Here is a 15,003-nt window from a genome sequence, read left to right on the forward strand (position 1 = left end):
AAGAAGTGAAAGTTATCAGGCCTTATTCCAGTTTTTAAAAGAGAGAAAATTGTTTGGGAGGATATGAGTTTACACTCCACACCAGTTGGTGGCGGTAATGCACCTTTCAGTTGTTTGACAACCGCCAAAACAAACGTAAGAAAGAAGAAGAAGAAGAAGGATGGGGCGTAGCAAAGTAAGACTGTTCCATGAGAGGAGGTGTTTTCACAGAGAGCTGCTTTTTCATTCAAGGAGAATAAAGTAGTACCAACGTTTGGATCGATATCTGCATCGATCTGCCCACCCTTGTCTCCTGGATCGTAGCTGAGATCAGCGTGAACCACGTGGGTCTCTGCTCCCTGATCTGTTTCCTGTGTTTGGAAAGAGTTCCAGCTTCATCACGGAGTTTCTCTCGGTTTGTGGGCTCATCTAAAGGTAAGCACCGAGCTAACTTTACTGTGAGTTCAGTTCATGTTGAGTTTAGCTCCTGAATGAGGTCTTCTGCTGCTCTCCTCGGTGTCTGTTCACAGTTTATTGTCAACACGTTGAGAGAAGAGTGAGAGAGTGTTTGGAGAAAAACACCAACTAATCATTAGCTCAGCATGCTGGGAGAAGTTGGAGCAGAAAAGTCTTTTCATTGTCCCTGCAGCTGTTTTTCTGCCTGCACCAAACCTCTACAGCGTCATTTCTATTTGAAGTGATAACAGGAGATGGATGAGAGCGATCTGCTGCAGTATCAGGGTCACAATAAACTTTATTGTCCAGCTGCTGTGGATGAACACATGAGAGGAAGTGAACTCCTACAAAGTCTCATTTTAATGAGTGTGGCTGCTGTAAAGTGATGCACAGGAAGATGTTAACAAAAACTAATGAAACAGATGAAAGTAAACAGTGTTTATATTTGAAAGCACAGAGAATAAAAATATATTGTGCTGGTTAATGTGCAGGAGAGTGTGAAGAGTGTAATAATGTCTTCCTGTGTCAAACACAGCTGCAGTCAAAGCAGGAAGGAAAGCACTGAAACCACTGATCAAAGCTCATTAATCAAAGACTGCTGATCAATGGCCATGAGTACCGTTCACAGAGAGTTGGGGAGTCGCTGCAATCACTGAGCTTTGATCAATGAGCTTTGATCAGTGGTTGTTGATCAATGTTCATGAGAATTTGCATATTAATGTTCAATAACTGACCTCCCAGCCCATTGTTCCTTCAGTGGTGCTCGTTTCAATCATTATGCAAATGCACTGTTGAAGATTGGGGAAACCTGCAGTCAGCTGAGACTGAAGAAGTCACTTGGATGAGTGATGAAACGTTTCTGCTACTGCAAAAGCTACGTCCAGATGAAAAGAATCAAACTTTTAGGAATGGTGGAGGTGGTGGGACTGGGGGGCTGAAGGAGTTGAAAGTGTGGGGTGGGGGAGTAACAGGTCTGTCCCTGTTTGTGGAAACCACAGGAGGAGCTGTTCAGGCTGTTGCTGGGTGTGAATTGTTGATGGAGTCTTTAAACTTGTAGTTGCTGTTTTCCAGACTAAAGCAGAGTCGTTAGCTGAAAACTGGTTTTAGAGGTTCATTCAGGACACCTTCTCAGGCTCTTACAGCCTTACCTGTATCATAACAAAGTGTATAAAGCCCAATCCACCTTTAACATGGTCCTTCTCCCAAACCTTCAAATATGACTTTCTGGCCCTGTCATAGTAAAGGGCTGCTTAGAATATTAGAGCCAATGTCACAAAGTTCCTCCTGAAGTATAAGTGAGTGAGAGAGTTCCCTCACTTTGCAGCACAACACGTCTCACAAGATTTCTACAAGCAATCAGAGTGAAATTTGTACTTTGTGTTGTCAGATGAACATATGAGACACTTTGACTCTTCAGTGCAGTGTGGAGCCTAACAAAGATCTGTTTTGTGTCCCAGCTGATCAGCAGGAGGAGAAGAGTCTGACGGAGCAGCAGAGGAACATTTTCAGCCATCTGGACTCAGCTGAGTCACTACAGAGGAAACAATGAGCTCAACACAGAAGGTGAGGAAAATATCACAGTTTCACCAAATAATCAGTCACGTCTAAAACTCTCATACTCCCAACCTGATATATGACTGTGTTGTATTTTATGTAGTATGTATTTTAAAGTTGTGTTTACAACCATTAAGAAGTCACAAGTAATTATTGTTCTTTAATATTATTATTAGTAGCAGTGTTATTAATTAAATTTTCAATTCAATTCAGTGTTATTTATACAGCACCAAATCACAACAATAGTCACCTCAAGGTGCTTCATATTGTAATGTGGATCCTACAATAATACATACAGAGATAACCCAACAATCAAATGACCCCCTTTGAGCAAGCACTTTGGAGACAGTGGGAAGGAAAAACTCCCTTTTAACAGGAAGAAACCTCCAGAAGAACAATGCTCACAGAGGGGCGGGGCCATCTGCAGGGAGCGGTTGGGGCGAAAAAAGGAAGACAGGATAAAATACATGCTGTGGAAGTACTTTATTATTATTATTACTATTATTATTATTATTATTATTATTATTACTATTATTATTATTATTATTATTATTACTATTAGTAGTAGTAGTATTAATAATAATATTATTGCTATAATTGTTGTTCAAATAGACTCAATATTGGTTCATCAACCCAAAAAATATACGTCCAAAGCAGCACAACGGTAGTCCGATATCAGGCAGTAAACACATTAAGTAAGTAAGTAAGTAAAATTTATTTATATAGCGCTTTTCACAGATAAAAATCACAAAGTGCTTTACAACACAGGAAATGGGAATATAAAAACAATATAACAGTAAATAAAACAATGTAAAACAATAAAACTATAAGAACAGCGTAAGTGTGTATATTTTCCTCTTTTTTTTTTAGAATTTTTTTTAGAATTTTTTTGCTCATACAAATTGAAATGCGATTAATATAGATTGAAAATGAAAGACATTTAATTGCCATTAATCAAAAATGAATCCAATGTTTTCTACAGTGAAACGTTTGAACAGTCATGAGTTATTTTTAACACCAGGTTGGATGTAATGTGTTAGAACTGCCAGCAGGTGGGGATAAGAGACCTTTAAGGTGTTTGGTGCCACACTCCACCTTCAGGTTTACAACTAGTGTTAATGGAGGGAGTTTGAAGGTTGAGTTTGTTCCACGACTGCATTTCACTCACTGCCTCTGTTTGTATCTCTGTCACTGCAGGACCAACATGGAGCGAGAAGTCAGCGCTCTCAGGAGGCCGACAAACCTCACAGAAGAAAGAGAGAGAAAACATACACCTGTGACAAGTGTGGGAAGGATTTTACTGGGAAGGCTGAACTAAAACGTCATCAGGTCATCCACACTGGAGAGAGACCGTTCAGCTGTGACTTGTGTGGAAAGTCTTTTTCCTGGAAGGTTGTTCTAAAACAACACCAACTCATCCACAGTGGAGTTGAAGCGTACAGCTGTGATCAGTGTGGCAGAGCTTTTACTCACAGTAGCTACTTACAGAAGCATCTAGTTACCCACTCTGGAATTAAGGCATACAGCTGTGACGAGTGTGGAAAAACTTTCAGCCGGATAGAGAGCCGAAATACACACCTACGCATTCACACTGGACATGATGTGTACTGCTGTGATCAGTGTGGCAGACAGTTTACAACCAACAGGCATTTACAATGCCACATGTTGACCCACACTGAGGAGAGACCTTATAAATGTGACCTGTGTGAGAAGACTTTTAAAGCTCCACATCACCTGAGACGACACCAACAGATCCACACCAGAAAGAGACTCTACAAGTGCAGTTACTGTGAGGTATGTATTTATATTGTTATCTGTGTTAACTGAAACAGTAAAATGTAATTGGACGTCTGCAGAGATGCTCTTTATTTCAGGCGACGTTCAGGATAAAAATGTTGAAGGACTGACTTACACTGTCTTTGTGTCTTTGTTTAGAAGCAGAGCGACACAGATGGATCCAGTTCTCAACCCTGTCATCACTGTGGTGGTGGGAAAGACTTTCGTTGTGACATTTGTGGAAAAACTTTCAGTCGACAAGACAACCTAAAAAAGCATCAACGTCGACACACTGGAGACAAACTGAAATACTGCAAAGAATGTGGGAGAAGCTTCCCCACATCAAGTGAGTTAAAACGCCATGAACTGATTCACAGTGGGGTTAAAAAGCACCTCTGTGATCAGTGTGGGTCATCCTTCATTACTGCAGTCACCCTTAAAAGACACAAAGAAGTCCACACAGGAGAGAAACCATACAAGTGCAGACACTGTGACAAAAGCTTCTCACATTCAAGTAATCGTAACAATCATGAACGTACACACATGGAAGGAAACTACAGCTGTGACCAGTGTGACAAGAGCTTCAGGAATCTCAGTTCATACTCCAAACACAAACGATCCCACCTTACTAATAAACTGTTTCACTGTTACCAATGTGCCAAAACATTCACTTCATTGTCTGCTCTGTGCAAACATCAGCGTGATCACTCAGGGCTGAAATCACTCCCATCACTGGATCACAGTGAATCTGAAGAGACAGAAAGATCCTCTGGTTTCAGTGTCAGACTTAAAACCCTTGAGATCAGGCTCCACAGAGTTCAGATGGAATCTCCTGTAAAGATCTGATGAAAATGTTCCACTAGATGGATGTATAATCTCTTTTTCTGAAGGTTGCTCTCTTCCTGTTTCTGCCAGTGCTGACTGCACAGCTGTAATTCAGATCCATGTCACTGTTTGGAAGCATCAGAGAACTGCTGATGCTGTAAAGCTGCTGGTCAGTCTGATGGGCTGTTGTGTTGTTGTTGGTGATGCTGGATGAAGGGCTGGTGGACCAGGTGAGCTCAGGTTGAGGGTAGATCCCCTCTGAGCTGCAGGTGATCCTTTGTCCTACTTGTTGGAGATTAACTTTACGGACTGGAGCTGAAAAAAAAACCTAAGAATAAAAAAACCAAAAGAAAAATATATTTCTAAAGAAGTCAGAAAGAGATTTTGTTGTCACAATTTTCCTTTTCTGTTTATTTTATGTTAACATGATTTAATTGAACAAAAATCATGTAAACATGAATCTCAGACCACAGTAAAATATAACATTTGTCTTAGTGTTTTGACACAGCATTTCTAAATACAGATAATGATTAATGATGTAACATGTCATGTATTCTTTATGTATTTGAAGTGTGATAAAAATGACTCTGGATCAGTCCTGGTGTCACAGACAGGCCTCGGGGCTTCAAACCTCAGAAAGTCCTTTTGGCTCTCAGCTGAATTCCTCTGACACACTTTAACAACTATAAGTCAAAGGTCAGAGGTCATATGATTTGGTAATGACAATGCTGAATAACCACATCACTGATTAGGTATTGTAGTAACAACTCAGACTGTTATAATTATTTAGTTAATAATACGGGTTCAAGATGTTGTTTCAGGTTGTTTGTGGTTCAATTTCTTGCGTAGGTTGTAAATGTGGCAGCTTTAGTCTTTCCTGTCTTTTTAAAAAGAGTTTTGTTACCGTCCACATTCAGGATGATGAACATTTCACTGATGGTGCTGGTGTGGCACTGGTATCTCCCCTCATCCTGAATGTTCACCTCTGTCAGCTGGAGTGAGGCGTTTCCTCTGGAGTGTCATGATCCTGGGCCATGTTGGCCCAGCATTCTTGGTTCTCTTGTATTTTTTGGTATGTTGTTCTGTGTTTAGGCCATGGTTCCTGCCCTGTTATATTGTTCCTTATGTGTTTTCCCCCTTGTGGCTCTTACCCCCTGTGTGCCCCTCTGTGTATCTGAGCCCTCCTCTCTCCTTGTGTTTTATTCCATGTTTTCCCCAGCCCGTTATGTCTGTGCTCTCCCCGTGCTCTCTCGCCTCCTGTCTGAACCTCTGTGCACTTCCTGTTTTGCTTTGACAGTCCCTCGTCAGCATCCGTCATGTTGTGTTCACTCCTGCCCTGTCTCGTTATGATTATCAGTGTCACCTGTGTTCCCCGTGTGCTCCCACTCCCCTCGTTAACCCTCTGTGTATTTAGGTCTGCGTCTCCCTCAGCTCTGTGTCGCGTTCTCCCTCATACATGGCCGTGTGTTTCCCCGTGCAATATGTTTAGTTTCAGGGTTCGTACGGGTGCTTGAAATCCTTGAAAATGCTTGAATTTTAATGTTGTCTTTTCAAGGTTGGGAAAATGCTTGAATTTCAGATGTGGTGCTTGAAAGTGCTTGAAAATGTAACTGTATTTCATTCACCACAAATAACTATCTGATTAAATAGTTTTCTTATCAGATAGAGAAATAAAAATGAGTCGCAAAATGTAAAAGCAAAATTTCCCTGCCTGGGCTTCCTTGCGTCTGTTTCAACGTGTGTCCCCGCCCCTCCCTCGGCCAGTCGGGGATGAGTGCGCTAACATACCTGTAGGTTGCTGTTTAAATGAGTGTATGATGGAAAACGACAGTGGCGGAGTTTGCGCTCTCCAGTCGCATGATAGGTGAGTCCTAGTAAATAATTTTCCAGTACGTGTACGTTACGCATGCAATTTTTTAAAATTATGATTATTATTTTGCTAGCTATCAAACTCGCTGGAGAAATGATTGAAATGCACTGAGTGTGATGCAGTATGGCAGCGCTATTATGGAATATGCTGTGAACTTAGCTAACATTACTTAGCAGTGATATGAGTTAATTTACTCAAGTGAAAGCTTTAAACATTAGCCCGATACATAATTAGCCAACTTAAGGCTTTCTGATTAACCCTCTGGGGTCGACCCAGAGTCTCCATTTCAACTTGGGTCGAACGTGCGGACTTCAAGCTATATACCAGTGTTTAAACTGTGTTGATAGGCCACGTAAAACCGGTGTTTTTTGTTTTTAATAAAACAGTGGCGTTTACTCCGGGAAGAAACGGTAAAAAACGGCGTTTTCTATGGAGAGCGCTAGCAAAGACGCTTTGCTTGTGAGTGAAAAAAGAAAAAGAAAAAACACTCCTTCCCTATTGGTGGAAAAATGTACCATGTCGACCAATCAAAAAATGATATGGCAACATGTGCAATTTGGTCGTTTGGGAAGAGGGGGAAGTTTTAGGAGTGACCGGCGAAAGAGAGAGAGAGCGAGTGAGCGAAAGACAGAGAGAGAGTTTTGATACGTGAGAGATTTGCTGGAAAAGCTTGAAAAGAGACCTTGAAAGTGCTTAAAAAGTGCTTGAATTTGACCCTGAAAAAGGCGTACGAACCCTGTAGTTTCCAGTTTAGTTTGTATGGTCTTCCTGTCCAGCAATAAAGCTGCGTTTTGAGTTCATTCCTGCCTCCGCGAGCTTGCGTTTGGGTCCACTTCCTGCCTGCCACACAGCCGGTCCATGACAGAAGAACGCGACCCCGACATGGACCCAGCAGCTCACAATCCCTCCGCTGAACTCCGCGAGGATTTAATTTACACGGTGGAGTATCACTGTCAGGAGTGGGTAGCGCTGCCAGGGGAAGAGTATCGGGAGACCGTAGCCATCCGTTTACAGCGGATGGTGTCCGGGCTCCCATGGCTATTCGGCGCGCTACACCCCCACATCCAGGACTTCCTCATCTCCACCGTACGCATCCGCCCGGAGCTGCCGCTCCAATATGAAGAGCTGGAGGACGTTCAGCCCGGTCCGCTGGAGGATTTGCGGCCTGGCTCATCTCCTCCCCCTTCCCGGAGAAAACGGCGTTCACGCTGTTGGCGTTCCCGAGCAGCGGAGCAGCTTTCTTCCTTTGGTGAGAGTGATCGTGTTTCTCACATTCTGCTCGAGCATTCAGCTCCCAGGCTTTCTGACGTTGCACCCTCTGTGAGTAAGACTGTGCTTCCCTCCGCGGACTTTGATAAACCTGAATCTGTAGATTGGGACTCAGCAGACTTGAAGCGTCAGGGTTCTAAGGCAGTTAACTCTGTAGCATCTGTTTCTGTGCCTGTTGTTCCTCTGAGTAAATCCAGTGTTAATGAGCGAGCAAGTGATACTTCTGTTCTGCCTAAACCTGGTAATATAGAGACAATTAGCCATGCAGCTACTCATAGCGACTGTCTTACCTGTTCACCTGCTCTGTCACCAGAAATCTATGACAGCGACCGAATGGGCTCTGTTAAGTGTTGTGTTCCACGGTCTGACCATTTGAACTCTGTGCACCAAGCATCTCGCTCAGTCTCCACAAAGAATGTTCAGGAAGCTCCTCACGAAACAACTTTTTGTGTTCTTTCCTATGGGACTGCCACTCAAACCTGGGAATGTGCTGTGCCTCAGCTGGTGAATGTAAATGGCGACAGAGTGCCACCTGCCATAGTTAAACTAGCTAAAAGGTTTGGACTGAGTGCTTCAGAACTACTGAATCAGGTTGAGTTTTGTGTTCCGCAGTCATTCATATGTAAACCAGCTCACCATGCCTGTGTGCCAGTCCCTGTTAACACTGAGTTTACACCTCAAAAGACTGTGGTTGAAATTGTTACACCTCTGGACTATGCAGCCCACCAGCCAGTTCATTCTGAGTTGGTCTGTGAAGACGCACCTGCTTCTGTAATCACCCATTCTGAGCCGAGAGTTACTGACCCAGAGTTTGCTAAGCCTGAATCTGTCCCCATAATGACTGTGTTAAAGGCTGCTACTTATGACATGGACAACTTATATACTGCAGAGTTGCTAGAATCAGCCCACCATAAGTCGCGGCTTGCTGAAACTATGTTTGGCACCATCAATCTTGTTCACCCAGTGACTGTTACTGCTCCTATGCTCCGCTCGCCACCTCCAGTTCCTATACCCAGGGCAGCGCGGGCCCAGCTTTCCCTTGCACCCGTATCAGTTCCTCGGGTGAGGGTGGCTGAGGTCCAGCTGGTCCCTGCTCCTGTCTCCAGCCTGGCAGAGGCTCCGTTCATCCCTGCACCCGTACCTGCTCCTCGGGTGGGGTTGATGGACACCCAGCCGTCGCCTGTGCCTGTTCCGGTTCCCCGGGTGAGGTCAGCTGTGACCCTGCCGACTCCTGCACCCGTCTCAGTTCCTCGGGTGGGAGCGGCAGAAGTCCAGCTAGTTCCTGCACCTACACCGGCCCCCAGGGTTAAGGCTGCAAGAGCCCAGTTCGTCCCTGCACCCGTATCTGTTCCTCGGGTGGGGATGGCTGGTGTTCGGCCAGGCCCTGCCCCCGTTCCTGCCCCCCGGAGGAGAGCAGCCAAGAGTCAGACACCTGCTGAGTCACCAGCTCAACTACCTGCTGATCCACCATCACTGCAACCACCGCTACAACTTGCACTTTTGTCCATAGCGCAGTCATTAGCTCAGTTATTAGCACAGTTTCCTGTTTTGTCACCAGCTCAGTCTCTTGCACAGTTATCAGCTCCATTACCTGTTCAGTCATTCGCTCTGTTGCCACCTCAGTTTCTTGCTCCATCGCCTGTTCAGTTATCAGCTCAGTCATTAACTCTGTCACCAGCTCAGTTAGTGGCTCTGCAACCCGTTCAGTTACTGCCACCCTCTGCTAGAAGCTCTTGTGAGTCCACTCAGCCAGCTGAGGACTGCGTGGTGCTGACAAAGCTTGGACAGACTGTTTGCACTGCACAGCCCCAGCCGTTGCATCCCAAGCCGACTGCGTGCCCTGTGCAGCTACAGTTAGCGTCCACTGAGCCAGAGGTCTCCGCACCTGCTGGCTCTCCACCTCTTCTCGCTGGCGGTTCAGGAGAACCGCTCCAGCCATCCCTGGTCTCCGCTGGCGGCTCTGGTCAGCCCAGCCAGCACCTCCTCGTCTCCGCTGAGGGTTCAGGAGGACCTCTCCAGCCGCTCCTCGTCTCCGTTGGCGGCTCTGGTCAGCCCGGCCAGCACCTCCTCGTCTCCGCTGGGGGTTCAGGAGAACCTCTCCAGCCGCTCCTCGTCTCCACTGGCGGCTCTGGTCAGCCCGGCCAGCACCTCCTCGTCTCCGCTGGGGGTTCGGGAGAACCTCTCCAGCCGCTCTTCGTCTCCGCTGGGGGTGCGGGAGAACCTCTCCAGCCGCTCCTCGTTTCCGCTGGAGGGTCCAATTCACCGTCGCCTGGTCCAGCCTCTGCATCTGCTTCTGCTCCGCCTACGCCGTCGTCTGGTCCGGCTTCTGCTTCTGCTCCGCCTGGTCCAGCTCCGGCTTCTGCTTCTGCTCCGCCTACGCCGTCGTCTGGTCCGGCTTCAGCTTCGCCGTCGCCTGGTCAGGCCTCTGCTTCAGCTTCGCCGTCGCCTGGTCCGGCCTCTGCTTCAGCTTCGTCGTCGCCTGGTCCGGCTTCTGCGTCGCCTACGCCGGCTCCGGCTTCTGCTTCTGCTCCGCCTACGCCGTCGCCCGGTCCCACCAAGCCACCGTCTGGTCCCACCTCGTCTGGTCCTGTACCCACCAAGCCTCGACCAGCGCGCCCGATGCTTGAGAGCCGCCGTCTTCCACGCGGCCGGCCTCCGGACCCGCTCTGCAGCCGCCGCCGTCTTCCACGCGGCCGGCCTCGGGACCCGCTCTGCAGCCGCCGCCGTCTTCCACGCGGCCGGCCTCCGGACCCGCTCTGCAGCCGCTGCCACTTCTCACGTGGCCGGCCCCCGGAACAGCCGGACTATGAACTGTCGTGCTGTCGCCCCTCGGGTCGACCTTCTGTTCCCTATGGACGCTGCTTCCCTGGACTCCAAAATCTTTTGTTTTGAACTGTTCTTGTGTATTTGTGACCTCAGTTTTTGGTATCATGCTCCTTGTGTTTCGTTTGGTTTCGGTCCCGCCGTCCTGGTCCCCGCCTCCCGCCCTCCCGTTTTGGTTCTTGGGTTTGGGCTGTCAGGAGCCAGCCCTTGAGGGGGGGGTGATGTCATGATCCTGGGCCATGTTGGCCCAGCATTCTTGGTTCTCTTGTATTTTTTGGTATGTTGTTCTGTGTTTAGGCCATGGTTCCTGCCCTGTTACATTGTTCCTTATGTGTTTTCCCCCTTGTGGCTCTTACCCCCTGTGTGCCCCTCTGTGTATCTGAGCCCTCCTCTCTCCTTGTGTTTTATTCCATGTTTTCCCCAGCCCGTTATGTCTGTGCTCTCCCCGTGCTCTCTCTCCTCCTGTCTGAACCTCTGTGCACTTCCTGTTTTGCTTTGACAGTCCCTCGTCAGCATCCGTCATGTTGTGTTCACTCCTGCCCTGTCTCGTTATGATTATCAGTGTCACCTGTGTTCCCCGTGTGCTCCCACTCCCCTCGTTAACCCTCTGTGTATTTAGGTCTGCGTCTCCCTCAGTTCTGTGTCGCGTTCTCCCTCATACATGGCCGTGTGTTTCCCCGTGCAATATGTTTAGTTTCCAGTTTAGTTTGTATGGTCTTCCTGTCCAGCAATAAAGCTGCGTTTTGAGTTCATTCCTGCCTCCGCGAGCTTGCGTTTGGGTCCACTTCCTGCCTGCCACGCAGCCGAATCATGACATGGAGACCTGATCCTTGGAAAGTGAAGTCCTACTTCTGACTGAATATATGATCGAGCAGTTATATAAACATGAATCTGTCCACGGAGCTCCTCCTCGCCTGCTGTGCAACCGTGTTCAGCAGCCTTTCATCTGTTTCTCAGGTTTTGTATATTAAATAGTACCTGCTTCTGGGGTTCGACATGTTTCGGTTGTCTTATTTTACGTATATAATTAAGATGTTGTGAATAAGTATTTCAGTTGTATCCCGTAGTTGTTTGCTTGACATCGAGCTTTATCCAAGGAACAACAAAAACACTGTCTGTCAATCCTCCAAAATCACACTTGGATTACAGCTGGACTGATTTACCAGGTGGTGATACAAAAAATAAAAAGTCTAAGCTATTTAAATCTATAGAACATAATCAACAACAGAGACCAGACCTGACAGTGTGAAACATACTGTATTTGGCAAAAGTGTATATATACAACAAAATATGATAAAAATAATTATAAACAAAAATATTTTTTGAATAAGTGTTTTCATTAAGTGCTAGATAATAAACTCAAAAAGCTGCACTGTACCATAACAGCCAAGGAGCAACAAAGTCAGTGTCCACGTCTACCTCACATTAAACAGACATATTTCATATGAAATAGCTGAAATGTAAAACAGAAAGCTGACTAAAATATTTTAATTCTCTTGAAAAGGTCATGAATGGTTTTCATGGGTACCCCCTTTAATGAGCTGATGGGGGCACCCAGTGTATTTATAACTGAAGCAGAGTCTCTCCGAGTGAACGTCCAGATGTGATCAATAGTGAGTCAGGATGTGATTCCTTCAAGAGTCGTGGTGAGAATTACATAAATATTGGAAATTGGACAAGTTGGTGCTTAAGTTTTTATAATAGCAATTTGCATGCACTCCAGAATGTTATGAAGAGTGATCAGATGAATTGCATCGTCCTTCTTTGCCATGAAAATGAACTTAATCCCAAAAAACCCTTACCACTGCATTTCATTGCTGTCATTAAAGGACCTGCTGAGACCATTTCAGTAATTGTCTTCTTAACTCAGCACAAGGCTGGAGATCATCATGTCAGGCTGATTGTGTTAGAATCCCACAGCTGAATCCTAAAGAGGATTCAGCTGCGGGATCGAAGTGTCACCAGTGCAGAGCGTACTCAGGAATGGCAGCAGGCAGGTGTGAGCACATCTGCACGCACAGTGAGGCGAAGACTTTTGGAAGATGGCCTGGTGTCAAGAAGGGCAGCAAAGAAGCCCCTTCTCTCTAGAAAACACACCAGGGACAGATTGATCTTCTACAGAAAGTTTGGTGAATGGACTGCTGAGGACTGGGGCAAAGTCATATTCTCAGATGAAGCCTGTTTCTGATTGTTTGGGGCATCTGGAAAAAGGCTTGTCTGGAGAAGAAAAGGTGAGCGCTACCATCAGTCCTGTGTCATGCCAACAGTAAAGCATCCTGAGACCATTCATGTGTGGGGTTGCTTCTCATCCAAGGGAGTGGGCTCACTCACAATTTTGCCCAAAAACACAGCCATGAATAAAGAATGGTACCAGAACAGCCTCCAACAGCAACTTCTTCCAACAATCCAACAACAGTTTGGTGAAGAACAATGCATTTTCCAGCACGATGGAGCACCGTGCCATAAGGCAAAAGTGATGACTAAGTGGCTCGGAGACCAAAACGTTGAAATTTTGGGTCCATGGCCTGGAATCTTAATCCCACTGATAATTTGTGGCCAATCCTCAACAGGCGGGTGGACAATCAAAACCTCACTAATTCTGACAAACTCCAAGAAGTGATTATGACAGAATGGGTTGCTTTCAGTCAGGATTTGACCCAGAAGGTGATTGAGAGCATGCCCTGTTGAATTGCAGAGGTCCTGAAAAAGTAGGGCCAACACTGCAAATACTGACTCTTTGCATACAGGGAGTGCAGAATTATTAGGCAAATGAGTATTTTGTCCACATCATCCTCTTCATGCATGTTGTCTTACTCCAAGCTGTATAGGCTCGAAAGCCTACTACCAATTAAGCATATTAGGTGATGTGCATCTCTGTAATGAGAAGGGGTGTGGTCTAATGACATCAACACCCTATATCAGGTGTGCATAATTATTAGGCAACTTCCTTTCCTTTGGCAAAATGGGTCAAAAGAAGGACTTGACAGGCTCAGAAAAGTCAAAAATAGTGCGATATCTTGCAGAGGGATGCAGCAGTCTTAAAATTGCAAAGCTTCTGAAGCGTGATCATCGAACAATCAAGCGTTTCATTCAAAATAGTCAACAGGGTGGCAAGAAGCGTGTGGAAAAACCAAGGCGCAAAATAACTGCCCATGAACTGAGAAAAGTCAAGCGTGCAGCTGCCAAGATGCCACTTGCCACCAGTTTGGCCATATTTCAGAGCTGCAACATCACTGGAGTGCCCAAAAGCACAAGGTGTGCAATACTCAGAGACATGGCCAAGGTAAGAACGGCTGAAAGACGACCACCACTGAACAAGACACACAAGCTGAAACGTCAAGACTGGGCCAAGAAATATCTCAAGACTGATTTTTCTAAGGTTTTATGGACTGATGAAATGAGAGTGAGTCTTGATGGGCCAGATGGATGGGCCCGTGGCTGGATTGGTAAAGGGCAGAGAGCTCCAGTCCGACTCAGACGCCAGCAAGGTGGAGGTGGAGTACTGGTTTGGGCTGGTATCATCAAAGATGAGCTTGTGGGGCCTTTTCGGGTTGAGGATGGAGTCAAGCTCAACTCCCAGTCCTACTGCCAGTTTCTGGAAGACACCTTCTTCAAGCAGTGGTACAGGAAGAAGTCTGCATCCTTCAAGAAAAACATGATTTTCATGCAGGACAATGCTCCATCACACGCGTCCAAGTACTCCACAGCGTGGCTGGCAAGAAAGGGTATAAAAGAAGAAAAACTAATGACATGGCCTCCTTGTTCACCTGATCTGAACCCCATTGAGAACCTGTGGTCCATCATCAAATGTGAGATTTACAAGGAGGGAAAACAGTACACCTCTCTGAACAGTGTCTGGGAGGCTGTGGTTGCTGCTGCACGCAATGTTGATGGTGAACAGATCAAAACACTGACAGAATCCATGGATGGCAGGCTTTTGAGTGTCCTTGCAAAGAAAGGTGGCTATATTGGTCGCTGATTTGTTTTTGTTTTGTTTTTGAATGTCAGAAATGTATATTTGAGAATGTGGAGATGTTATATTGGTTTCACTGGTAAAAATAAATAATTGGAATGGGTATATATTTGTTTTTTGTTAAGTTGCCTAATAATTATGCACAGTAATAGTCACCTGCACACACAGATATCCCCCTAAAATAGCTAAAACTAAAAACAAACTAAAAACTACTTCCAAAAACATTCAGCTTTGATATTAATGAGTTTTTTGGATTCATTGAGAACATGGTTGTTGTTCAATAATAAAATTATTCCTCAAAAATACAACTTGCCTAATAATTCTGCACTCCCTGTAAATGTCATGTAATTGTCGATAAAAGCCTTTGAAACATATGAAGTGCTTGTAATTATATTTCAGTTCATCACAGAAACAACTGACAACAAAGATCTAAAAGCAGTTTAGCAGCAAACGTTTTAAAAACTAATATTTGTGTCAT

At 45.7% G+C, this 15,003-nt stretch overlaps 1 protein-coding gene across 1 annotated transcript; it reads left to right on the plus strand.

Annotated features, from left to right (window-relative positions):
• The first annotated feature begins 4,912 nt into the window (after positions 1-4,912).
• Positions 4,913-10,700, plus strand: LOC112847880 (proline-rich protein 36-like). Its single transcript, XM_025910471.1, has 2 exons — positions 4,913-6,079; positions 7,203-10,700. The coding sequence occupies exon 2, from the start codon at positions 7,319-7,321 to the stop codon at positions 10,619-10,621; it is 3,303 nt and encodes a 1,100-aa protein (XP_025766256.1). The 5' UTR covers positions 4,913-6,079; positions 7,203-7,318; the 3' UTR covers positions 10,622-10,700.
• The last annotated feature ends 4,303 nt before the right edge of the window (positions 10,701-15,003 follow it).

The sequence above is a fragment of the Oreochromis niloticus genome, linkage group LG9 (assembly GCF_001858045.2).
Source record: "Oreochromis niloticus isolate F11D_XX linkage group LG9, O_niloticus_UMD_NMBU, whole genome shotgun sequence".
In the NCBI taxonomy this organism is placed as follows: Eukaryota; Metazoa; Chordata; class Actinopteri; order Cichliformes; family Cichlidae; genus Oreochromis; species Oreochromis niloticus.

What these genes read in the sequence shown, in the direction of transcription:
- LOC112847880 (XM_025910471.1), top strand. Translation starts at nt 7,319, where the DNA reads ATGACAGAAGAACGCGACCCCGACATGGACCCAGCAGCTCACAATCCC.